The 26,592-nt window shown below is 51.8% G+C and overlaps 1 protein-coding gene across 1 annotated transcript in view; it reads right to left on the reverse strand.

The window, feature by feature from the left end:
- The window catches only part of LOC135246033 (cadherin EGF LAG seven-pass G-type receptor 1-like), a 64,333-nt gene that overhangs the window by 11,406 nt on the left and 26,335 nt on the right, over positions 1-26,592 (reverse strand). The window contains 18 exon segments of the mRNA XM_064319526.1: positions 91-368; positions 1,765-1,948; positions 2,585-2,794; positions 3,419-3,513; positions 4,351-4,452; positions 5,058-5,241; positions 6,514-6,634; positions 7,889-8,030; positions 8,549-8,723; positions 8,936-9,049; positions 9,686-9,871; positions 10,385-10,551; positions 11,104-11,229; positions 12,505-12,528; positions 12,531-12,663; positions 14,089-14,247; positions 21,175-21,255; positions 26,344-26,432. Of these exon segments, the coding sequence (XP_064175596.1) occupies positions 91-368; positions 1,765-1,948; positions 2,585-2,794; positions 3,419-3,513; positions 4,351-4,452; positions 5,058-5,241; positions 6,514-6,634; positions 7,889-8,030; positions 8,549-8,723; positions 8,936-9,049; positions 9,686-9,871; positions 10,385-10,551; positions 11,104-11,229; positions 12,505-12,528; positions 12,531-12,663; positions 14,089-14,247; positions 21,175-21,255; positions 26,344-26,432 (2,570 nt within the window).

A 26,592-nucleotide genomic window follows, 5' to 3' on the forward strand; every position in this document is an offset into this window, starting at 1 on the left:
TGTGTACTATTTCTATGAATAATAGCTACAACTAAGACTAAGCATTAGCTTGAGCTGAACATTTTATTTATGAGAGCTACAGTTCGCTACAGCTCTGAGTTTGTGTGTGGAGATTGACACTGGCTTTTGTGAGCGGGGTTTTCTATAGACGCGAGAGCTGAGGGGGTGTACCCCAGTAGAACGAAAAGGCGGGACGGTGCGCGTCCCCCAGGGCGAATGTCTACCTTCGCCGTCCGCCGTGTTTTCCGTGAACTCCGGGAACTGCACGGAGGACTCCAGGTCTTCGGGATACGGCTCCTGGATCTCGGGGAAGCGAGGCATCTTCGCGCGGTCCGGATCGGAGGAGTCCAGGTAATCCACGGCAAGGACTGACGAGGAAGAACACAAACAATCCTGTAACAGCCTGTCTTTCAGGGAGAGTCTTGGGTCAAGAACCTACAGCTTACCGCTACAATGCTATTAGCACACAGCTCTATAGAGTTACAGAGCGGGTAAGAGGGATATCAAACACACAGCTCTATAGAGTTACAGTGTGGGGCTGAGGGATATCAAACACACAGCTCTATAGAGTTACAGTGTGGGGCTGAGGGATATCAAACACACAGCTCTATAGAGTTACAGTGTGGGGCTGAGGGATATCAAACACACAGCTCTATAGAGTTACAGAGTGGGGAAGAGGGATATCAAACACACAGCTCTATAGAGTTACAGTGTGGGGCTGAGGGATATCAAACACACAGCTCTATAGAGTTACGGAGTGGGTAAGAGGGATATCAAACACACAGCTCTATAGAGTTACGGAGTGGGGAAGAGGGATATCAAACACACAGCTCTATAGAGTTACAGTGTGGGGCTGAGGGATATCAAACACACAGCTCTATAGAGTTACAGTGGGGAAGAGGGATATCAAACACACAGCTCTATAGAGTTACAGAGTGGGTAAGAGGAATATCAAACACACAGCTCTATAGAGTTAGAGTGGGGAAGAGGGATATCTAACACACAGCTCTATAGAGTTACAGAGTGGGGCTGAGGGATATCAAACACACAGCTCTATAGAGTTACAGTGTGGGGCTGAGGGATATCAAACACACAGCTCTATAGAGTTACAGAGTGGGGCTGAGGGATATCAAACATACAGCTCTATAGAGTTACAGAGTGGGGCTGAGGGATATCAAACAACAGCTCTATAGAGTTACAGTGTGGGGCTGAGGGATATCAAACACACAGCTCTATAGAGTTACAGTGTGGGCTGAGGGATATCAAACAACAGCTCTATAGAGTTACAGTGTGGGGCTGAGGGATATCAAACACACAGCTCTATAGAGTTACAGTAGTGGGTACAGGGATATCTAACACACAGCTCTATAGAGTTACAGTGTGGGGCTGAGGGATATCAAACATACAGCTCTATAGAGTTACAGTGTGGGGCTGAGGGATATCAAACACACAGCTCTATAGAGTTACAGAGTGGGTAACAGGGATATCTAACACACAGCTCTATAGAGTTACAGTGTGGGGCTGAGGGATATCAAACATACAGCTCTATAGAGTTACAGTGTGGGGCTGAGGGATATCAAACACACAGCTCTATAGAGTTACAGAGTGGGTAACAGGGATATCTAACACACAGCTCTATAGAGTTACAGTGTGGGGCTGAGGGATATCAAACACACAGCTCTATAGAGTTACAGAGTGGGTAAGAGGAATATCAAACACACAGCTCTATAGAGTTAGAGTGGGGAAGAGGGATAGCTAACTCACTCATGTTGTCCGTCACAATGGTGAAGGGTTTCAGGTAGGTCTTCCTCATGTTCTGCGCCACCGTGCCGGCGTACTCCTCAAAGTCACGCAGCAGGTGGGCGGAGCCTCCCTCCGACCGCTGGATCAGGTCCCAGTGCTCCTTGTTGCTAGGGTCCAGGATGGCGCTTCCCGCCCTGACGATATTCTGGAACGTTCACCAGCGAGGAGACACACATCAGCACTTCCGCTTTTGGGGTTTTCAAGACGGAATACCCACAAGAAGAAGAAAAGTCCGGAATGAGCTCACATTCTCCTTTTTGGTTCGTTTTCCAGTTTAAAAAAAAAAACCCAGCAAACAATGCCAAGAGTTTTCTGCCAAAGCCTTCACCCAAATTCCAAGAAATTAATTTACCAAAGATCTGCAAAAGTATGGGGCGACATAGCTCAGGAGGTAAGAGCGGTTGTCTGGCAGTCGGAGGGTTGCCGGTTCAATCCCCGCCCTGGGTGTGTCGAAGTGTCCCTGAGCAAGACACCTAACCCCTAACTGCTCTGGTGAATGAGAGGCATCAATTTGTAAAGCGCTTTGGATAAAAGCGCTATATAAATGCAGCCCATTTACCATTTACCATTTAAAACCAACCTGCCAAGCCACATTTGTGGAAAAAAAAAAGAAATGCTTGTATTTATGTGTCAAACTTGTCAAAGACGAGCTGGCAGCTAAAGCGCTCACGCGATGCGCTCCTAAACTTAACAGAATGAATTTTACACACGACCGGCCTGCAGGGGGCAGTGTTGCCTCACAGCCGCGGTCGACCGGACCCCCGGCGAAGCTCTGGCGCACCTGGTGGAACTGCGCGTCCCGCGTGGCGGCCAGGAGGAAGCCCCGCTGGCGGGCCTCGTGCCGCAGCACCTGGGAGATCAGGTGGTGCGCCGTCCGCAGGTCGTTGCCGTAGAAGCCGCGCGTGTGGTCGGTGGCGTTCCGCAGTTGCCGGGCGACGCTCTCCGACCGCTGCCCGTCCATCGCCGTCTGGTTGCCGTGGAGCTCGTCGCTCTGGCGACAGAGCAGGTAAGAAGGTCAACACAATAATAATGATAATAAAAATAATAATAACACTAACAATAACATTAATAATAATAATAACAATAATAATAATAATAATAATGAGAACATAAAATGAAGACTAAACAAAGACAAAAACAAAAAAGGTCACTGAAGAGACAGCCATATAAATAATACAAAATATGCAGACTACTTTTTAAAATAATAACTTTAAAAATAAATGATAATAATTAAATCAATAACATAATAAATAATTGGATAAAATGGCAGACAAGAAGTCACAGAATAATAATAAAAGAATGAATAGCCAGGTAGTTAAAACCCAGGATGAACAGTGTGTTGTAAACACAGCATGACCACATCTGTTCTACCTACAAACAGTGTAAAAGACACAGTGAAACAGAATGAAGGTCTGGATGCACCAGCCACACTGGGAATAAGATCAATACGCATAATCTACAGATCTCCGTGAGCCTTCCACCGTGTGGAACGTCTGCCCCGGGACGAGAGGGACAGCCGCTACCGCACGCGGCCTCGGGGGGCGCCCCCATTGGACGGAAAACCTCTCGGGGGGGGGGGGGGGGGAAAGCGAATGAAGCGCGAGCGGGCGCCCACCATCTTGGCCAGCCGGGAGAAGGTGAGGGAGGTGCAGTCGAGGAGCTCCGGGCGGAGCCAGCCCTGCGTCTCGCTGCAGTGCCGAACCGCGGTGCCTGGATCGAGGCGGGGAAAACGCGCGGGAGAGAAGAGGAGTCGGTTTAAGCCAGCGGTCATCAACCCAGACTTACCGTCCTGTAGGTTTTCATTTCAACCCTAACAAGGCACAAGCCCATTCAACAGTTACAGCAGGGCTGACCAACCCTGTTCCTGAAGACTTACCGTCCTGTAGGTTTTCATTTCAACCCTAACAAGGCACAAGCCCATTCAACAGTTCCAGCAGGGCTGCCCCAACCCTGTTCCTGGAGACTTACCATCCTGTAGGTCTTCACTCCAACCCTAACAAAGCCACACCTCACTCAGCAGCTAGAGATCTGCATTGAGCAGCTAATTGGTTGAATCAGGTGTGCCGAATTAGGGTTAAAATGAAAACCTACAGGATGGTAGATATCCAGGAGCAGGGTTGGTTACCACTGGTCTTACATTACACTAGGAAAGCAAGGCGGTATTGAGCTACATGCTGAGAGAGACACAGAGGTACAGAGGAAAGCGGCAGGAAACCGGAGCCAAAATGGCAGGAATATGCACGGGAGACAAGTAGAGTCGGTTTAAACCAGTGGTAACCAACCCTGTTGCTGGAGATCTACCGTCCTGTAGGTTTTCACTCCAACCCTAACAAAGCACACACACCTCATTCAACAGTTGGAGATCTCGTTGAGCAGCTAATCAGTCAAATTAAGTGTGCCAAATTTGGGTTGAAATGAAAACCTACAGGACGGTGGATCTCCAGGAACAGGGTTGGCCCAGCCCCTGCATTAAAGCTTCCGGCTCCAAAAACTTGAAACGCTCGCCCCATCCCAGCACAAGGGAGAGATTCGGCCGCATTAACTCACCGACGGACCCCGGGGGACAGGGGACGGCGGCGGGGAGTCCGAATTTGGTTTTAGGCCACCAGATTCCCGCCTCGAACGCCTTCGGACAGCCCTCGTAAACGACTGCGGACACGAAAAAGGGTCGATGGTCAACGGTCCGACACGTGTCACTAACCGTCACAGACAAGCTGAAATAACAGAGCCGTTAATGATGAACCCTGAATCGAGTCACTAAGCAGGTATCAGAGTAGAGGCAGAAACTAGGCTAGACTAGGCTCGATACAGTGTTAGATACCATCTAGTCTGTAGGTAATCAGAGCGCTAATTTAGTCAGGAAAATGGTGAGCATCGTTGGGCTGAATGGCCTGTTTCCATCATTGATATGTTAGGCTACTGTGTAATTGAAAGGGTAACATAAGTTATACTATAAATGTACATCTCGTGAAGTGCTTAGCAAACAAGCTAGAGGAACTCAGAGCTGTGTACTGTAAAATCAAAACACTATATTATGTATATAATAAAATAAGATATAATCTCTGTCCTTCAGTAGCAAACACAGTAGTAAGGTGCCTGAAAAATTCCTGCTGCTGGCCAGCCAGTCATGCTCCCTGGGTTTTATGTTCATGGCAGACTCTACTGCAGGAATGGGGTGATGGGATGAGGGCGGGTTTTTGGGAGGAGGGGGAACGGAGAGACAGACAGACGGACGGACAGATGGGCAGACGCACCCTGGCACCCGCCGGGCGCCACCTCGGCGAAGGGGTTGTCGCACTGGTTGCACCGGCGGCCGATGACGCCCGGCTTGCAGCGGCACTGCCCCGAGCGGGCGTGGCAGGCGCGCCCCAGCGCCCCCAGCGCGTAGCACTCGCACGGGTAGCACGCGTCCTCTCCCTCCGGCCTGTAGTAGTTATCCTGTGGAACAAAGGGAAGCGTTAGACAGCGCCCCCTGCTGGATTTGCGCTTGAAAGAGGAAAGCTTCATGTGATGTCATAAGGACCCATCCTAAACACATTACAGGCTTCATGTGATGTCATAAGGACCCATCCTAAACACATTACAGGCTTCGTGTGATGTCATAAGGACCCATGCTAAATACAATACAGGCTTCATGTGATGTCATAAGGGCCCATGCTAAATACAATACAGGCTTCATGTGATGCCATAAGGACCCATCCTAAACACATTACAGGCTTCGTGTGATGTCATAAGGACCCATCCTAAACACATTACAGGCTTCATGTGATGTCATAAGAACCCATCCTAAACACATTACAGGCTTCATGTGATGTCATAAGGACCCATCCTAAACACATTACAGGCTTCATGTGATGTCATAAGGACCCATCCTAAACACATTACAGGCTTCATGTGATGTCATAAGGACCCATCCTAAACACATTACAGGCTTCATGTGATGTCATAAGGACCCATCCTAAACACATTACAGGCTTCTTGTGATGTCATAAGGACCCATGCTAAACACACTTCAGGCTTCATATGATGTCATAAGGACCCATGCTAAATACAATACAGGCTTCATGTGATGTCATAGGGACCCATGCTAAACACACAACAGGCTTCATGTGATGTCATAAGGACCCATGCTAAACACACTACAGGCTTCTTGTGATGTCATAAGGGCCCATATTAAACACACTGCAGGATTCATGTGATGTCATAGGGACCCATGTTAAACACACTACAGGCTTCATGTGATGTCATCAGGGCCCATGCTAAATACAATACAGGCTTCATGTGATGTCATAGGGACCCATGCTAAACACACTACAGGCTTCTTGTGATGTCATAAGGGCCCATGTTAAACACACTACAGGCTTCATGTGATGTCATCAGGGCCCATGCTAAATACAATACAGGCTTCATGTGATGTCATAGGGACCCATGTTAAACACACTACAGGCTTCTTGTGATGTCATAAGGGCCCATGCTAAACACACTACAGGCTTCATGTGATGTCATAAGGACCCATCCTAGACACACTACAGGCTTCATGTGATGTCATAAGGACCCATCCTAAACACACTACAGGCTTCTTGTGATGTCATAAGGGCCCATGTTAAACACACTACAGGCTTCTTGTGATGGCATAAGGGCCCATGCCAAACACACTGCAGGCTTCTTGTGATGTCATAAGGGCCCATGCTAAACACACTGCCGCCTCACCTTGCACCGGCACTCTCCGGTGGTCTTGTTGCAGTCCGAGTTGAAGCCCTTCTTGACGTCACAGCCGCAGGGTCCGCACACGGGGTTCCCCCACCAGCCCCTGGGGCATGGCTGGTCCACCCTGCGGGGAGAGAGCACCCCCAACCTCCAGTTACACCCTCCACAACCAGGCCACAGGCATCGCACTGATCCACTGGCCAACTCTTCCAATGTCAATTTCAAATCATTGAAATGTAAAAAAAACAGTTGAAATTAAAAAAAAAAAAAAAAGTTCAACAAAAGCTAGTAATTGTTTCAATATTTAAACACTGAAAAATGTTGTGAAAGTTTTAAAAAATTCTTCCAGAACAAATAATATTTGAAAGTATAAAAATATCAAAAAGCTGAAATCTATCTAGAACATATTTTGAAAACCCTAAATACGTTAAAGTTAATGTTCCCAGTTAATGCATACAACAATTACAGAAAGCAGATGGTGTTATTCAGACAAACAAAATGGAGTGAACTAAGTGTAACTCAGATAATTATATAACCAACCCCCCAAGGGGAAAGAAATGAGATGAGATTTGGATCTGCTGCGCTTCTCCGTTTTATAAATGAGGCGTTGACATATTTTTAGTAAGCGGCTTTGTTAACGCCTCTAACAGACAGGAGTGCTTGATTTGCTTGACTTGAAGCCCTTCGGCTCTGCCAAAAATCACCGGGATCCATCGGTAAACACGGGCGCTGGAACCAGCCCGGTGAGAAGGAACCAGCGAACACCGACACCCACATGGAGCTCATTACCGGAACATTAGCTTTAAAACTATTCTGCGTTAAAGGCAACGAAGTTTAAGTCTGTCAGGTTAACATTATCGAAGGCAATGTGAAAATGAATGGCAAAGCACACGTTGTAGCTGAGGAGTGAGGCAGGCTCTGCACTGGTGTTAATTAGGGTAAAGCTTGCATTCACACCAGAACATGCCCCCAGAACACAGCAGGCTCATTTTAACCATTAGCTCTGCAATCTGGAAAAATAGGCTGGTAGTGAAACCTCACAAGGTGATAGTACAGCTGGAGTTTGCTATAGTCCGATAGTGGGCACCTTACCACCATAGATAGATAGTATTCAAACAAATAAAACATGCACGCACACACACACACACTCACACATACACGCACGCACGCACGCACACACACACACATTCTCACACAGACACACACACACTCTCACACAGACACACACGCATGCGCGCACACGCTCACACACACGCTCTCACACACACACACACACACACACACACACACTCTCTCTCTTTAATGAGGCCCCGGGCAGGCAGAGCGGTGATAATGGGCGTGCTGGAGCAGGTACAGGTGTAGCAGGGCGGCGGCGTACTTCTTCTCGCAGTACTGCCCGTAGTAGCTGCTCCCGCACTGGCAGGCGTAGCCGTGGGCGGAGCTGGGCGCGCGGACGCAGCTGGACACGTGCTCGCACGGGTTGAGCTGACAGGCGTCCACGCAGTCCTTCCCAAAGTACCCTGGGAAGAGCGCGACAGAGCATGCTCAGAACCGGAATCAGAACAGTGCCAAATTCAGTCACCATAAAGGGCACAAAAGACACTATTGGTGGTTTAAGGTGTAGTCACATAGCTACTGGGATCAGCCTGTAGGTGATGAGTTTCAAAGGGACTTGGTAGTCAGCATATAGCTGTACTGGGATCAGCCTTGTAAGGTGACTGAGTTCAAAGGGACTCTGGTAGTCAGCATAGAGCTGTACTGGGATCAGCCTTGTACGGTGTCTGAATTCAAAGGGACTCTGCTAGTCAGCACAGAGCTGTACTGGGATCAGCCTTGTAAGGTGTCTGGATTCAAAGGGACTCTGCTAGTCAGCACAGAGCTGTACTGGGATCAGCCTTGTAAGGTGTCTGAATTCAAAGGGACTCTGCTAGTCAGCACAGAGCTGTACTGGGATCAGCCTTGTAAGGTGTCTGAGTTCAAAGGGGCTCAGTGTCAGTCAGTGGAGAGCTGTACCGGGGTCAGTGCGAGGGGTCAGTACCTGGCTCACAGACGCAGGTGTGCGCGTTCCAGGCGTCGCTGCAGCGGCTGTGCTGGGGGCAGGAGGAGGGGCCACAGGGGTCGGCCGTGCCGCAGCCCTCCTCCACCCCCACCCTCCGGCCCTGCTGCATGTTGACGTTGGCCGTGTTGGTGGCCGTCTCCCCCATCCGCACCCCCTTAACGTTCACATGAACACATTTAGCAGAGGCTCTTATAGAGAGAGAGACCCAAAGAAGCACAAGCATTCATTCAACCCTTTGAAGAGCAGATTTTTTAGAATGAAACTTCATTGCTTTCAATTACCATAAGTGATTGTGACATCAGCATTAGAATGTTCAGTTAAGAACATTCTAATCACACACAATTGGAGGTGCGGGCGGAGGCTCACCTGCATGCAGCCCTGGAACCCGCGCAGCACCGAGCCGTCGGGCCCCGGCACCCCGCCCACGGACAGGCTCCTCAGCCGCCGGCCCGGCAGCTCGTTCCCGATCTGCACCGTCCTCTGTGGAGCACAGCCGCCATTTACTGGCCTACCCGCACCGCACACACTACCGCTACACCACACACCTTTACACACCGCACACACTACCGCTAAACCACACACCTTTACACACCGCACACACTACCGCTAAACCACACACCTTTACACACCGCACACACTACCGCTACACCACACACCTTTACACACCGCACACACTACCGCTACACCACACACCTTTACACACCGCACACACTACAGCTAAACCACACACCTTTACACACCGCACACACTACAGCTAAACCACACACCTTTACACACCGCACACACTACAGCTAAACCACACACCTTTACCTGGAACATGCAGTTACACACCACACACATTACCGCTACACCACACACCTTTACCTGGAACATGCAGTTACACACCACACACATTACCGCTACACCACACACCATTACCACCACATTACCGACACCGTTACACACCACCACACACATTACCGACACCACACACCTTACCTAACATGCAGTACACACCAACACATTACCCTCAACACTGGAACATGCAGTTACACACCATACGCCATTACCTGGAACATGCAGTTACACACCACACGCCATTACCTGGAACATGCAGTTACACACCGCACACATTACCTGGAACATGCCGTAGTCCAGAGACACCAGCGCCATGTACTTGATGTCCTTCCCATCTTTGGCGCTCTTGAGCTCCACCAGGACGTGATGCCACCGCCCGTCGTTCACCCGCACCTGGGGCAGCGCCAGCGACGCCAGCGCCTTCTCCCCGAGCGCCACCTCGAAGCACAGCAGGCTGTCCCTGATCTGCAACAGGGGGAGGAAAGAGAGGGAGAGAGAGAGAGAGGGAGAGCAAGACAGAGATAGTGAGAGACAGAATGAGAGAGAGTGAGAGAGAGAGAGAACGCAAGAGACATAGAGAGAGACAGAGAAATTGAGAGACAGAGACAGAACGAGAGAGAGAGGGAGAGCAAAAGAGACAGACAGCAAGACAGAATGAGAGAGAGAGAGACAGAGAGGAGACAGTGGGAGACCAAAAGAGAGAGCGAGGAGACACAGAAGGAGTGAAAGGGAGAGAGAGAGAGACAGAGAGAGACAGAGAGAGACAGATAAATTGACACAGAGACAGAATGAGAGAGAGAGGGAGAGCAAAAGAGACAGACAGAGAGACAGAATGAGAGAGCGAGGAGACACAGAGAAGGAGTGAAAGAGAGAGAGAGAGACACACACACACACACAGATTCAGGTTAGGAAGCCCTGTTGACACATCTGTGAGGCTTTGCTCCACCGTCGCTCTGGGGGGGCCGAGCTCTCTCTCACCAGTAGGCTGATCTGGGAGGCGTCTCCAGCGTCCACCTGCATCAGCGTCCCGTGGCCCTGCCGCGTGCGGAACATCAGGCCCAGGTACCAGGGCACCCCGATGGTGACGTCCGGGTCGCTCCAGGACACCAGGGCGCGGCCGTCGAAGAGCTGGGGGGACGGCATTGCTGGGAAAAAAAAAAGAGGGGCCCGACACAGAAAACCAATCGTAATCGTTTCGGTGCATCATGGGAGTTGTAGTTCCCCAGCCGGCGTCCGACCGGGCAAGAGCTCCTGCGTCTCCCAGCTATGAGCTCACGGTCTCAGACGGCTAAGGACCCAGGTGAGCTACTTTTACGGTCAAAGCCGCCCAGGCGTGACATCATCTTCCTCCACGGCAGCCAAAAAAGCTCATAATTACGGTGCAAAACGGCATGCAACCTCAAAGCGCAGGCTAATCCATAAATCAGCCAAAGGCTGCAATTAGCCTTATCCGACAGGGCCCGCGCACAAAAGGGAGCGACGTCCTCAAATAAGCAGGTTTTGACAACGGAGGGCCTCGGTGCGTGAGCCTCGGGTGAATCCGGCGAACGAGGACCACCGGCCGAGTGGGGGGGCGGGGGGGGTGGGGTTACGCCTCCCACCGTTTCCACGGAAACCAGTCAACCAGCTGCACTGGTGATACAGCTGCAGGGGGACATTTTATAAACACACACACACTCTCTCTCACACACACTGACCTTGCTCGCAGTTCTTCCCTCCATAGCTCAGAGGGCAGCTGCAGGAGTACGTGTTCCACTGGTTAACGCACAGCCCGCCGTTCTGGCACAGGTTCCCTGTGCAGAAGTCCCTCTTCGCCGCACAGCCTGCGCCGGGCGTTCCACCGGGAGCACAGGGAAAGAGATCAGAGGTGCGGATCAAAATGGTAGATCACCCAAACAAAGACAACGACCCTCACAAAGCGTCAGCCACAGAGCGAGAGAGCGCTTTTGCCCATAGTACGGTGGTAACCACCGCTGTTCCAGGAGATCTACGTTCCTGTAGGTTTTCACTCCAGCCCTAACAAAGCACACCTCACTCAACAGCTAGAGCAGGGCTGCCCAACCCTGTTCCAGGAGATCTACGTTCCTGTAGGTTTTCACTCCAGCCCTAACAAAGCCACACCTCACTCAACAGCAACAGATCTTTGTTGAGCTGCTACTTAAAGTCAGGTGTGCTGAATTAGGACTGGAATGAAAACCTACAGCAGTGATTCTCAAACTGGGGCCAGTGTGGGTGCACACTCCTGATTTTACTAATCAAGGTGCTTAGCAACAACTCTAGAGGCTGATAGCAGAACCAGGTGTGTGCACCCACATTGGCCCTTTCTGGAACCCCAGCTCTAAAACATGAAAAGCACCTCAGTAAGAAAAATGAACAGCTTGTTAAAATTCTGGGATTGCAGTTGAGGTTGGAATGAAAACCAGCACACGCAGTGGTCCCCCAGGACCGAGTTTAAGAACCACTGCTGTAGGTTTTCATTCCAACCCTAATTCGGCACACCTGACTTTAGTAATTAGCAGCTCAGTGAGATCTCTAGCTGTTGAATGAGGTGTGGCTTTGTTAGGGTTGGAGTGAAAACCTACAGGACGGTAGATCTCAGGAACAGGGTGGTTACCACTGAGGGTGGGGGTGAGGAGTGGAGGTGAGGGTGAGGGTGTGGGGTGGGGGTGAGGAGTGGAGGTGAGGGGTGAGGGTGAGGGTGAGGGTGATGGGTGAGGGTGGGGCTGAGGGGTGGAGGTGAGGGGTGAGGGGTGAGGGTGGAGGTGAGGGGTGATGGGTGAGGGTGGGGGTGAGGGTGAGGGTGGGGTGGAGGTGAGGGGGATGGGTAGGTGAGGGTGATGGGTGAGGGTGGAGGTGAGGGTGATGGGTAAGGGTGAGGGGTGGGGGGAGGTGGGGATGACGAGTGGAGGTCGGCTGGGTGGGAGTGAGCAGTGCCAGGGTGCTGGGGTAGGGTGGCAGGTGAGGCGTGAGTGAGGTGCAGTGACGGGAAGGCTGGGAGGTCGGGGGATGTAAGGTGAGGGAGGTGAGGGTGGGGTAGGTGAGTGAGGGTGAGGCTAGGGGGGGGTCAGGGAGGGTGAGGCTGGTGGGAATGGCAGTACCCGCCGTGGTCCCGTGTGGCGACTGACCCCCATGTCACACTGCCTCGTTCGATGGTCAAGGTGCAAGATGCACCCCACAAGTTTCGCGCTCCGCACCGGGAAGTCCTCGGGGAGGTCGGGAACCCCGCCCAGCAGCAGCGGGCCCGTCAGGTCACCGCGGGTCACGCAGGTCACCAGCGCAGCCGCTGCCAAACATCACTCACCTCACACTGAACACTTCAGTAGAAAGACCGGTGAAAGACTGGCGAAAAGCATTTAGAAAAATAATCAAATCTGCTGATAATAATGACAAACCCCCGCTACTGCTCCAATAAAACAATAAACAAAAAAATAATGCTTTTTTCTTATACTGGTCGAGTACAGAAAATGAGCTTGCACGTAATTAAAAAAAAAAAAAAGCATTATATATCTGTTACTATTTGAGACAAAATCCTACTGAAGAAGCTGTCCGTGTTTCGGGTCTCGTTGCAATTTTGTTGTCACCAGGACGAACTGACAAGTAAGCCGGGGGTTGGGGTGGTGGGGGGGGGGGGGAGGGGGGGGGGTGTACATTTCCCTCGTACCCGGGGCCGCGGATATCGAGCTTAAGTGGAGAGCTCAGCAGCGCGAGCCGCCCGACCTGTCCCGACTCATCTGCGCTGGACGGGGTCCAGGCCCCGTCAGGAGGCTCCTTTCCAAGCTTTTTGGACGCGTGCCCCCCCACCTCCCTCGCCCCTGCCTTCAGACGCGGCGGCGGGGGGGGGGGGGGGGAAAGGAGAGCAGCTCTTTGAAGAGATAAGGGTTCGAGAGCGAGAGCTCGCCCGGCGACGCTCCGCACGTAGGGTCCGGGAACGCCGTACGGGGAGCGAGGGGCGGGGAGAGAGGGGGGCGATTTTCCGGAACGGTCGATAATCTATCGGAGCGTTCCCGTCAGAGCAGGGCGCCTCCTCCGGCCTCTCAGCACGCTGCCGGCACTCCTCCAAAAACTACCCCAGAGGAAGAGCGGGGCAACAGAGCGGGGCAGAAACACCATGCGGGGCCTGAGAGGGAGGGCCAGAGAGTGAGTGGGAGGAAACTCACAGGAACCCGAGCGAACTAAAAACTGAACCAACAGAAAGCAGAGCCAGCTGAAAGTAGAACCAACAGAAAGCAGAACTGAGTGAAAGCAGAAGAGACAGAAAGCAGCACTGACAGAAAACAGAACAGACAGAAAGCAGAACAGGCAGAAAGCAGCACAGACAGAAAGCAGCACTGACAGAAAGCAGCACTGACAGAAAGCAGCACTGACAGAAAGCAGAACAGACAGAAAGCAGAACAGACAGAAAGCAGAACAGACAGAAAGCAGAACAGACAGAAAGCAGAACAGACAGAAAGCAGCACAGACAGAAAGCAGAACAGACAGAAAGCAGAACAGAAGAAAGCAGCACAGACAGAAAGCAGCACAGACAGGAAGCAGAACAGACAGAAAGCAGAACTGACAGAAAGCAGCACAGACAGAAAGCAGCACAGACAGAAAGCAGCACTGACAGGAACGGCACAGACAGAAAGCAGCACTGACAGGAACGGCACAGACAGAAAGCAGCACTGACAGGAACGGCAGTCTCACTTCTTCTGGCCGGTCTGTGTTCCCTGGGCGGCGCAGGAGTAGTTCCCGAGCTGGCTCCCGAAGCGCACCGCCATGGCGATGTCGCAGTCGTCCACGGCGACCACCGCCACCTTCTCCCCCGAGGGTCCCTGAGGAATGCCCAAGCGTCCGATGTTGGGCTGGAACAGAAAGTGAAATCATGTGACCACAACAGGAAGTAACCAGGCCATGTGCAAAACACATCACACGGGCACGCCAATTATTCATTAAACCAGGGGATATACTGACAGGAAAGAAAAATACACATTCATAAACGATCAACTACAGTTCAAAAAGATACTTCTATCATATTAAAGTGCCTATGGCTATTTACACTAAATAGTCAATATAGTATCGGTGATGTCATCATTTAACCAACACAACTGTGGACAGGTTCTATGTATTCAACTACTAAATACAAGGATTATTTGAGACAAGCTGTCCCAGAAAGCCACCAGGATTAAGACTGAATTAATTAGTCTCGTACAACTATTAAACTTGACAAAGTGCACTAGAAAGCAATCAGCATTAAATAATTACCCTTACAAGACTAGCTGATTAATACTCAACATGACTAATGGGGTTAATCTTTAGTAAAGAACAAACTTCAGTCTTTGAGGGTTAACTTCTCATTAAGGAAAGTGGTCATATATGACTTGTAACATTTCACAATTCCATTCGTGATAATCTGGCCTGAGAAATATTTCTTTTCTCTTCAAGTCCAGAACAACTGTGTACATAAAACCGAACTGTTAAAATAAAACCAGACTACATTGTTGTGGTTAAATCAAGCCACATCCTTCTACTTCAGGTCACCGCACCAGTTAAACAGTCGGAGACTAATAAAGTTTTGTAATGATTGGCCCGAGGAGCGAATCCCGCTCTGGGAACAAAGCGGTTTCTGTGTTGTTCCCGAAAACTCAACTGTAAAAGTCGGACTAAGGCATTTCTCCTAGCCAAAGACAGGACACTCTATTGCTGAGGGCAGTTTGAATAGGACAGAGAGAAAGCAAAAGAGAGAGAGAGAGAGAGATGGATGGTCTCTCCTGGGGCAACACAGTTTCCATCATTTGGCAGTAAGCGGGGGCGCGTACGTTCCACCCAAAGCTGGCCCCGCCCCCTTCCACACCCATTACAGTAAAAAAAACATCCCAATTTTCCACAGCCGTTGCCAAACAAACGCCCGCGGTTTGCTGGCTGTGTTTTTCGGCAGCCTGCCTGGCAACCCCCCTGCTTTCCGTTACTTTCCTGTCAGGGGGGCGTGGCCGCGAAAGAGAGGACCCTCTAATGGCCCCGCTGGTGTCGACCGTGGAGAGCAGTGCACCATGGGAAACCTCTAAATAAGCAATGTGGAAAAAAACTGCCGATTCCCGAGTTCGCCATAAAGCGTTTTAATAGGTCGCGACCTTGCTTAATGACTCAGCAGAATGCAAGCAACGAGTACATCATATGATGAAAGCAGCAGAAGGTATTAACCACATTCACATCTATTTTTGGACAAATCAAGTAGCCAACTATGAGTGCCCATCCAGAAAAAACAACAACAGAGAATCCTTCAACTCTCTCAAATCTATCAGCGACAAATCTACCAAGTGGCCATGATTAATTAACAATTAATTTCCTATTAATTTACTGAACATAAACATTTATTTTAGGGATGAACTATTCCATGTAGAGAACGATGACAAAATAACAGGGCAAAGGGTCAAGCTCACGATGACGGCTGCGTCATCTCCAGTAAATCTGAGATTCCGTCAGACGCAGACCAAAGCCAACAGGCGTTATTTTTAGAGGACCTTGGGACCTGCGGGGCCTTCCCATGAGCCTCCTCCTCTCCCGTCTCGGCTCCCCGACGGCCCCCCCGCTCCACATGAAAGGGAAACGGGGCGGCCCTGGAATCTCGTTAAAAACCCCTGGAGCCCCGCCAACCCCACACACGCGGGGGGGAGGGGGGGTCGAGAAAGAGCCGCACACAGGCTGGCTTTCGGCCTTTGAACCAATCCTGCCCCCCCCCCCGCATCCTAGCACCTGCTGTCTGAGGCCCGGGGGACACCCGTGTTGACGGCAGGACAAGGACAGTGGCCGCCCCTTCCAAAAAAACAGGTGGGGGGGGGGGCATTGTTTAGCAAAAACGTGCTGGAAGCCTCTGAGAGGAGTCTACATAGCTGGAGAACTCTGAGCAAACTAAACGATGAGAACGCGAGTGGATCACACTACGACAGAATGGTAACAACCTAGAATGCAAAAAGATCGTACTATGCTAAGACAGAGCGCTAATGCATTGAATGGCAGTACCACGGAATGCTGAGAGATCAATACACATTACCATGGAAACTTTCAGATGCGAGGAGCTACAGAGGAACCCTGGGAAGGGAAACGCTGACGGAGAGTAGCCGGCCCGCGAGGCTGCACCGGTTCTCATGAGGCTAAACCAGCACCTCCCCCGGGGGGGGGGGGGGGGGAGATTAATCGGAGGAGGTCACGCCGCAGGTGCTCAGAATCCGCAGCGGATGTGGGCCGCGCGCTCAGGCCGGACAGATGTGGGCACAGATGTGGCACATCTGGCCAGGACTCTGGCCCTGCGCATGGCTGCTCCGTGTCCCCCCCAAAAGCCCAACGGCATCCCTCAGTAACACAAGCTCTGGAGATTCAATATAAATCAATTTGCCCAGCTGCCCGGCCACAAGTGCTTCCCCCCCCAAGTCGCACAACACCGTTCCAACAACAGCCCTGAATGAACAGCCACGGGCTGTCAATCATCGGGTTGCAGTAGGGGCGGAGCTCCCATGGCCCCTCCTTCGGCACAGCGGAGCCAATTCACCAGCGGAAAGCCTCATGTCTCATAAAGTCTCATCGACTTCAGAAAGGTCATGTCCCTTCTGCACGGGTATTCACGTTGAGCTCGCTCCTAATTGGCTGCCCACTAAATGGTTGCATCTCTGATTGGTTAAAATGTCATGTTAGTTACACAAGAATCGTGGTCTCTGAATTACCAGTACTAAACACTCCTATGGCTGGCAGTATAAGACAACTGTTGGCTTCAGGATATAAAAACTCAACTTAAATCTCAAACTGAATAAAACAGGACTGCTTAATATCACAGTATTAGATTTATTTGTTTTTTTATGTATAAAATGACGACTTTGATCGGGTCTTTGAACGTTTCACTGCTCTGATGGCATCAAACAGGCAGACACAGCGGGCGCTGTGTGTGCTGTCTGTTCCCACGGAGACGGCAAACTTGGCTCGGAGACGCAGCCTTTCAGAGACTGCAGTCTGGTCTCCGGGGGGGCGTTGACAACCCCCCCCCCCCCCTTCGTCTCCACGCCCGTCTCCCGGGGGACGATAGCCTCGCCGGCGCCATGGCAACCCGCTAACGCCGGGCTCCTCGGGAACTCGGAGAAACGGGACGATCGGGAACGAGGCCCGCATCCCAAAAAGCCCTCCCCCGGGACGACCCCGTCATTCAGCGCGGGTGTAATTGTCACAGGAAGCGGTGCACGTTTTGGCAAACAAGCAAAGCTCCCGCGTCCTTCGGGCTTTTCGCTCGACGCCGCGATAACTTTACGACTGGCGCAAACGTCTAGCAGAGGCGGTGTTGCGCTCGCGTCTCCTGCAGACCGGACGGACTACATTTCCCAGGGAGCCAGGGAATTACATGCTGTTGTCCAGGCGACATTCTCGCCAGGCCAGAAGATCTTAAACCTAAAACCTTAGACCATAAACTGTGCGAGACCCACCCCCTGTCCGCTGAAAGCTACAATCTTCAATCAGAAGAGCAAGAACCGTTGTCAAAACAGAGTGAAACGCTTCAGACTTGGCTCAGGCTGTTTCGCAGGTAGAAGGTGCATTGGGTTCTGTGGTTGCATCAGCCGAAAAAAAACGACTTCGTGATTCAAAGAGACAAAAAGACAGCAGGAAGGCCAAGCGCAAATCTGAAACACGTCAGTGCTGCTGAGAGAGAGAAGGTGGGGGGTGGGGGGTGGGGGGGACAGGGGCAGAGAAAGAAGTGGAAGTGAACGAGAGAGAGAGAGGACGTGTGAGAGATGAAGAGCAAATGTGAGAAAGCATGACAGGAAGGAGGTGAGAGAGGGTGAGAGACATCGAGAGAGAGGGAGAGAGAGACGAGAGAGAGAGAGAGAGAGAGAGAGATGAGAGAAGAGATAGAGAAGAGAGAAGGAGAGACAGGCGAACAGCCGCATGCACAGAGGCGCAGCTCGTGTGTGTCAGATGTGCCAGGTGTTCGCAGCGGACGTAAATCCTGCCAGAGCAGCCAGGCCCATTTGATGCTCCGAGCGTTCAGTCACGCTACACAAAGCGTGCGGAATCTCTTCCTGCTGCACGGGGGGGGGGGGGGGGCAGGAGCCGAAAAAAGAATTTATTTAGGAAAAGGTGGCAAATCAAAGACACCGGGGGAAGGGGGGTTAAGCAGAGATTTTTCTGAAGGGGGGGAGCGGGGAGGTGGAGCGGAGAGGGGATGGGGAGGGGGGAAAGTTTTTTTAACGATGAATTTTCCGGCAACGTTCGCTCGGGAAGACGGCCCCCGCCCCGCCTCGTCTGCCGTTCGGTCTCGCACCTGCGTGTCCTACACCTGCCCGACCCCCCCCCACCCCCCTCCCTCCCTCCCTCCCTCCCTCCCACTCCCCCTCCAGCCCGCACATAAATGTCTCCACTCAACCTCTCTCTCTCTCTCTCTCTCTCTCTCTCTCACAAACTCGCTCTCTGTCCGTCACGCCTGAATTCATTCCGCCCGTCAACGCAGATTCGTTCCGGCGCTCTCGAACCAAGGAGCCGGGGAGGCACGGGCGTCAAGCAGAAATGCCAGAGCCTTGTCGGTCACCGGCGTTTTTTTTGGCAACGAGAGGAGGGCGTTACACACCTGTGCCCCCCCCCCCACGATTGAGCGAATCCACGCACCGTCGACGGCCTCGACGGCAAACTGCCCCGATCGAAAAACAACTAGCGCTCCGGTCGGTGGGAAAGAATGAATGACATGCAGCCAGAGAGAATGAGCCGTCTACCCTGTTGACGTGGGTTAGAAACGTTGTGGATGGTGGGGGGGTCGGGGGGGGGGCGCGAAACATTCGGCACTCGCACTCGCTCCCCCCCAATGTAAACACGCCGTCTGCGGAAACCCCCACGAGCGGGTTTAGGGGTTGGCGAGCCGGCCGGGATTCCTCCCCCCGGGGGGCGGGGGGGGGAGCAGGGGGGTTTATTTAGAGCCGAGAGGGGCGGAGCCCGGAGGAAGCGGGCGGACGAATCTCTCGCCGAGTGATTTACGCGCCCGTCCCGCGGCCTTCGGAGCCGCGAAAATAAAGCATCGCTCCCTAAAAATCCCACGCGTGCGGGACGCCGCGTCAGCGATGCGATGACCCGGGTCATCAGAGAACGACCGTAGCTACGCGGCGCGCCCTCAGCGACTGATCCAGGAACAGCCGTAAATCTGACACTTTCTCCACACACACGCACACTGAGCCAGAAACAACACATCAGAGAACGTTCCCAGGTCTGCATGTTTCCACTGAGGCCCTTGTTCTTGCTCCTCATTTGGTAACATGCAGCCGCCAACCAATCCCACTTAATGGGTGGAGCTAGCAATATCACACTCCACGATTGGTTCAATGTAATGATTACTACAGCCGTTGTTTTGGTACAAGTACTTACACCTCCTTCTGAAAATGTGGGAGGACCTCCAAATTAGCGACTGACAAAATGTTATGTTAATGTTATGTTTAAAAAAGTTAGTTCCGGTTCGTTCTAGATTTGAGATACCAGTGGAGATATTGGAAACGAACAGTATTAAGACTGAAGGGTGGTGAAGGTTTATACCCTCAATCTGCTGACACGACAGGAAGCGGAGCATGGAATCAGGTAAGGAGGTCAGAGGTCAGGGGTCACAGCGGGGTGAGCGTGCGTGCGCGATATCGCGGCTTTATCGCGTGCGGTCACGGGGCAGCTGAGCCCCAGGGGGTCATGGGAAAACTCAGCACCCTCAAAACGGTGAAGTGAGATATCTGTGCCGGGGTACAGACTGGCGCCCCTCTCTCGCCCCCGCCCCCCCCCAAACCATCACCCCCCCGACCCCCCAGTCACAGCCTGCCATGTACATACAGCCCAGAGCCCAAACTGAACCTTTCACACAATTGCACAGTCACTCACTCACACTCTTAGGTATTAAAAACATTTCACATCACATACAAAGATACACTGGACACATACATGAAACGCCATGTTGGTTTGTGTGCTGCAATACCCACAGGCTCAATGCAAGTTCTTTGTGTGTTCATGCTTTTCTCCGTAATGTAAATGCTTTTAATTGTAGTATCTCTCGGGCTAATCAATTTTGCAAAATAGATAAGTTATCTCCGCTATCTGTCGCCTGTTCTACCTCCCAGCTTCTGTCCCGCCCACGGCTCACCCCAGACCACACCCTGACTCTGCCCAAAACCACACCCGACACAACACTCCACCCTACACCCAAACGCTGAAGCCCCCCTCCCGACCCCCCCATGCAAGACCACATCCAGTCCCACACAAGGCCACACCCTGACCCCACGCTAATGTATCTAATTTACCTGGATAATCGCCCATTTTCACAGGCGGGAAATGGGGCCAGGGAAAATCCATGAGATTTTGGGACATAAGGACCAGAGAGCTAGCACCTTCCCCTAAGAGCTGGGGGTGTGGCTTTCTGGGATGGGGGCGCGGCTTTGGGGTGGGGGTGGGGCTTTCTGGGCTGAGAGGGTGCGGCTTTGGGGTCTGGAGGTGGGGCTTTGTGAGCTGTGGTGTGGCTTTCTAGGCTGGGGGGGTGGGGCTTTGTGGTCTGGAGGCAGGGCTTTCTGGGTTGGGGGTGGGGCTTTCTGGGCTGAGAGGGTGGGGCTTGATAAGCAGGGGGCATGGCTTTCTGGGCTGGGGGGGTGGGGCTTTCTGGGCTGAGGGGGTGGGGCTTTCTGGGCTGGGGGGTGGGGCTTTCTGGGCTGAGGGGGTGGGGCTTTATGAGCTAGGGGCATGGCTTTCTGGGCTGGGTGGGTGGTGCTTTCTGGGCAGAGGAGGGCAGGTCACAGTACCTCCTTGTGTGTCAGCTCCAGCCAAGCTGTGTAAAGGGGGATACGCAGCACCCCGCTGGAGTCCAGGAGGTGCAGGCTATCCTGGGTAGACCATGGGAGAGAAAGCATGGGTTAGACCCCTCTTTAAAAAGTCCTCTGCCCCACCCCCCAACTGGCCCTACAGCTCCTCCCACTTACTCCAAAGCCACGCCCTCTTTCTGTGACAATCTCTGCCACAGCAGTTCCCCTTTTCACACCATTTCATGAAATCATTTTTTCCACAAAGAAAGAACTGCGAACACCGGTAGCTAACGCTAACGAGACGCTAACATTTACACGGCACTGAATCATCTGTTCCTGGCACTGAATTATCTTTGCCTTCCGGAAATTGAATATCTTTATGTGAATGTGTGGATTGGAGGGGAAGTAAATACCACTTTCCATAAAATATCTTAAATGAAAATAAGGTGCTTAAACGAGATAAAAGGTAGCACTAAAACACTGAGGTTAAGCCGGTGCAGACTGAATTCAGCTGGACAGTTTTACTGCGATGCTCTGGACTGCTCTATTGATAACCTTGCTGTGCGAGGTCAGGGAGAGGCTGCTTTGAGATGAAGTGAAGAAGGACAGCCCTGTTTCCATTCAGTTAATCCTGACTCCGAAACTAACAGCGTATTTCACTTCCTTAAACTCCAGCCATCTGATTGGCCAAGGGAAGAGGGGCATTTCAGAGCCTGAGAATTTAGAATGTGGGAGATGATGCAACACTGCAAACCCCCCCTGCACACAGCAACAGCATGACGACACACAACACAACACATGCACAGAGACATGCACACACACGACTCAGCACACACAAACACACACACTCAGCAAGCATGCACAAAGACAGCACACGACACAACACACACATCACACCAAGACAGACACACACACACACACACACACACACACCCTGACTCAGAAATACACACACACACACAGACACACACAAACACACATGCTCACAACATGACTCAACACACACACACACACACACACACACACACACACACACACACACACAACCCCACACACACACACACACACCACCTGACCAAAACACACACACACACACACACACACACACAAAACCATGACCATACAAACACACACACACACACACACAACACCACCAACACAACACACACACACACACACACACACACACAGACACACACAACACACACACACCACCACAACAACCACACAACACCCCACCACACACACAAACACCCCCCCACCACACACAACCACACAACACACCCAACAACAAACACACAACACCACACACACACAGTAGCATCCCGCGCAGTGAGCTGTTGCTACAGGCCTCGTTTCCTCTCACAGGCGAGCGCCGTCTCATCATCCGATAAAATTCTCTTAAAAACGTAACTCAGGTGCTCAATAAAGAAGAGTGGGTGGTAGTGGGAGACCGAGGGAGGGGGGGGGAAAAAAAGAAGCTTAAAAGGCATTTTAACGAGCCGCAGTTGAGCAGCGGAACAAGCCTTCGAGCGCAGTGCGGAGAACGGCAACCCAGCGATCCGGGAGCCATTAGGGCTCCCGGAACGTTCCGTGCATTTGCAGCTACTAAAACATTCAGGGGGCCCCCGTATTGGCTTCCGTTCAGTCTCCTGTCTGTTTATGAAGAAGAGCGACCCATGTGTCAGGAAGTCACCTGGTTACGCTTCAGAAGGACTTCTACGACTCATATTCATAGAGCAAATCAGTAAAAAGTTGTGGACACGATTAGCATACCAGTATTATACACATATATCAATCATATGTATAGTAAACTTATTACTACAACAAACACACACACACACACACACACATATATATATCATTTCTTTTTTTTTTTTAGAAAAATGATAAATGACTTAAGAACCCTCAGCACGGCCACTGCTGCCCATGCATAAATGCCGTAGTCTCACACCCTAACAGCCCTTGGCGGTGTTGCTGCACCCGCCATCCGAGGCGCGCTCCACTCACGCGTGCGGCAGTACCGCCAGAGCTTCAGTTTGGCGGGAGCTCAGAGCGGGCTGGCGGACGCTGACAGACGCAGGCCGGGGGCCATTATCCTGACTCAACGGCCCACCCGGGGGGTGGGAGGTCGGCATTGTTTTCCCGTCACCGCGGAGATAAACACGAACCGATTTACATCACAATGGGGCTGCCGAGAGAGAGGCATCGTGGGACGGTACTGTGAGGTCACACCGGCTTACATTTCCGGTTTAAATACTCAACCGGTCGCGTTTCGCCCCTCCGTCTGTTTTTAGCAACATTTACATAACCGGCTCGATAATATTAGCGCTAGCGCATATTAATATCAGCGCTTACGTGAAGAGGAAATGCTCATTCGTGGCTCTTTTCATTCAGACTTGCAGAAAATTCCAGACTGACCCAGAAAATTCCAGCGTTCCAAAAAAAAAAAAAAAAAAAAAAAAAAAAAACTGAGGGCAGAGAGAATTGTAGGGAGCCGTAACCCCGCCCACTTCAGCAAGCCCCGCCTCCCGCGCAGAGTCTGACCTCACCTTTGTCTAAGTTCCTCAGTTGCCCTGAAGACACGTCATTTCAGCAGGCCTGTTTTTAATGTAACGACAGCTGTGTGGTGGTGGGGGTGGGGGTGTGGGTGGGGCAGACAGTCACCTGACCGCAGCCGATAAACTGGCTCTAGGCAGACGGGGCTCCATAAGACACCGGCTGTGCTCTACATCACAAAAGAACAAACACTTATGATTTCCTAATAAAACGCTCACGAAATATTGAATATTTTTCAAATTCAGAATGATTAAACGATTATGATTCTATGGAGAAGGAGGTTCGAATTATCTGCTGAAAATGCTAAACTTAAAAATATAAAACAAACATCCCTCATAAACCAGAGGAAAAAAATGCGCAAGAACAAACCGAGTGCTGGACTACTGGAGTGAAGACAGCTAAAGCCATTTCATTTATATCCACCCAATGAGGTTTGAGGTCAGGTGACCCTCTTTTCCCTGCCTGTAAACACAGAGCACCTACAGGAGCGCAGGAGAGCAGGAGTACTGATCTAGGATCTGTTGACCCCCTGTCCATACCCACACTCATCCCTTATGAGCTGAAAGGCACAACTGATCCCAGATCGCCCCTCTTACTCCGAGACGCTGCCAGGTGGACTCCAGCTCATTCCCATGGGCCTCCCTGTCTGGGAGGGGTTATCAGCCCAAACGCCACGCTCTCCTCCGGTCACGAGGAGAACCGAGAACGTCCCGAACGAATCAGGAATTCCAGGAATCCTTTTTCTCCTTCTCTCCGACCGTCAGGGTGTCACAGCAGGAATTGCCCCTCGAGGAGAACTCGTTTGCGTTCCCATGGCGACCACCATGCTCAACCCCTGCACCGCTGCTTTCTATGCCTACCCACCACCCACCACCCCCCCAACCAGGCCCCCACACAGCCCCCACAGGGGTTAAATCTGGAGACCCCAGCTTTGTTGACCTCTGACCCCTGTATCAGGGTCCTCGGCGCTGGTCGAGGGCCCTCATATTGATTTACGAGCCCCTCTAATCTCAGCGGCGCTTCGAGAGGCCAAGGTGGCCCCGATGGGATTCCTCGAGAAATCCTCATGGCGACCATTTTGGGCCTTAAACACGGAGAACCGCAGGCTGAGGAATTCACAGAGCAGGTCTCAACGTCGGCAGTCCCCAAAACCCTGACAAATCCACCCCCGAAATGTGCATTTAAACAGCCCCCCCCCCCCCTGTGCAAGAACATTAAAAACTCAGGGAAAGTGCTTGGTTGGACACACCAATTGCAGAGAGTTCAGACTACATGCTTATGGCTCCATGGTATTGGCTTGTGCTCAGTGAGTTTAAACAAACCCCATCCCTTGTATTCATACTCAGACACTTATTTGCTTGTCTGAAGAACATTTGTTTATTACATATACACAAGAGCGATGACAATCACTAAAGCTAATTTTCAACAAACAGTCCAGGGCCTTTTTAATAAGGCCAGTTTTTAGTTTCTATCTCCAGTTCTTAGTATGTTTACGCGTTAAGGAAAGAGCTAGAACGTTCCGGCCTAGCCAGACTCCCATTTTAAGACCCGCTCGGCCTGACCGCGGCCCCCACAGAGGCGAGCAGACAAAACCCGCGACAAACAACGTCTCAAAGAGAGAGAGAAGAAAAAAAACTAACGAACTAACAAAAAAACGTGATAACAATCGTAAGCGAGGACGTTGTTCCCGCCCTTTTCCCGAGGGGGGGTGTCTCTTAACAGGCAGGAGAGGAACCGCCGAACAGCGAAGTGGAGCGTCGCAGACGGACGGGGCGGGCGAACGAAGCCGTCGACTTCGCCGCCCGCGTCCGAAAGAGATTGTCACGCGGGGGCAAGCCCTTTTTTTTTTTTTTTTTTAAATCGACGACGGGTCGTCCCGAACGACCCCGGGCCTCACGCCGCCTGGCGGAGCGGAAAGGGACTGGGCTGGGCTGTCCGCGTTCCCAGGAAGCGCGCGGGCCGGGGGGAAAAGAGCGCGAGACATTCGACGGGCTCCGAAACACGAACCGGGTCGTCTTAGACAAACGGGGGGGAGGCGGAGGAACAACCCACCCCCCCCCGCGCGCTCGGCGTCCACCTCGTCCCGGCCGCGTTGGGAAGAACCCAAAACGACTCGCGGAAAACCAGACGGCGTCTTCCAAGGTGGAATACGGGCACACAAAATCGGAATCGTTAGCCTAAAAAGCAAGCCCCCGTGCTATCGAGAATTTTCCCTCGCCGCATCAATCTCCATTCAGTCTGGTGTTCGGACAGACAGGTTTTCATTGTATGGCCAGGCCCCGGGGGGATAAGCAGAGGACGAACGCTTTCAAAGGACAAACAAAAAGCGGAAAACGGAGAACGACGACAGCACAAAGATAAAAATACACTGCTTGTGTACGTTACACATCTCCTCATAACTCGTTTCTGTGTCACTTATGACAAATAAGGACCGAAAACGCCTATTGAAATTTCTTCCTGGTCGACTTCCACTTGCAACGACTCGAATGTGCTGCACAGCCAATCAGACTTGTAGTCGACCCAAACGGAATTTCTCCCACCTGTGGTTGAAGGTTGCCGCGGCGACGCGTGTGAGTGACACGCAGGGCTCCTCCCACCGGGGTCACTTACCTTGTTGTAATAATGCAGCTGAACAGAGTGCCACTGGCCATCGCTGACCCCGCTGGGGACAATGGGTGACACCGTAGTTTTGGTCTCTCCTGGAGGGAGGAAACAGGAAATGGGGAATACAATAAAGGAAGCAGAAAACATGAGGACTCTCAGTTTCTGATTTACCTCTTTGAGAAACGACATGTGTGTTTTTTTGACAAAACAGTGTGTCTCACTTTCATATAGATACCACAGATATCCTCTCAAAGA

The sequence above is a fragment of the Anguilla rostrata genome, chromosome 19 (assembly GCF_018555375.3).
Source record: "Anguilla rostrata isolate EN2019 chromosome 19, ASM1855537v3, whole genome shotgun sequence".
In the NCBI taxonomy this organism is placed as follows: domain Eukaryota; kingdom Metazoa; phylum Chordata; class Actinopteri; order Anguilliformes; family Anguillidae; genus Anguilla; species Anguilla rostrata.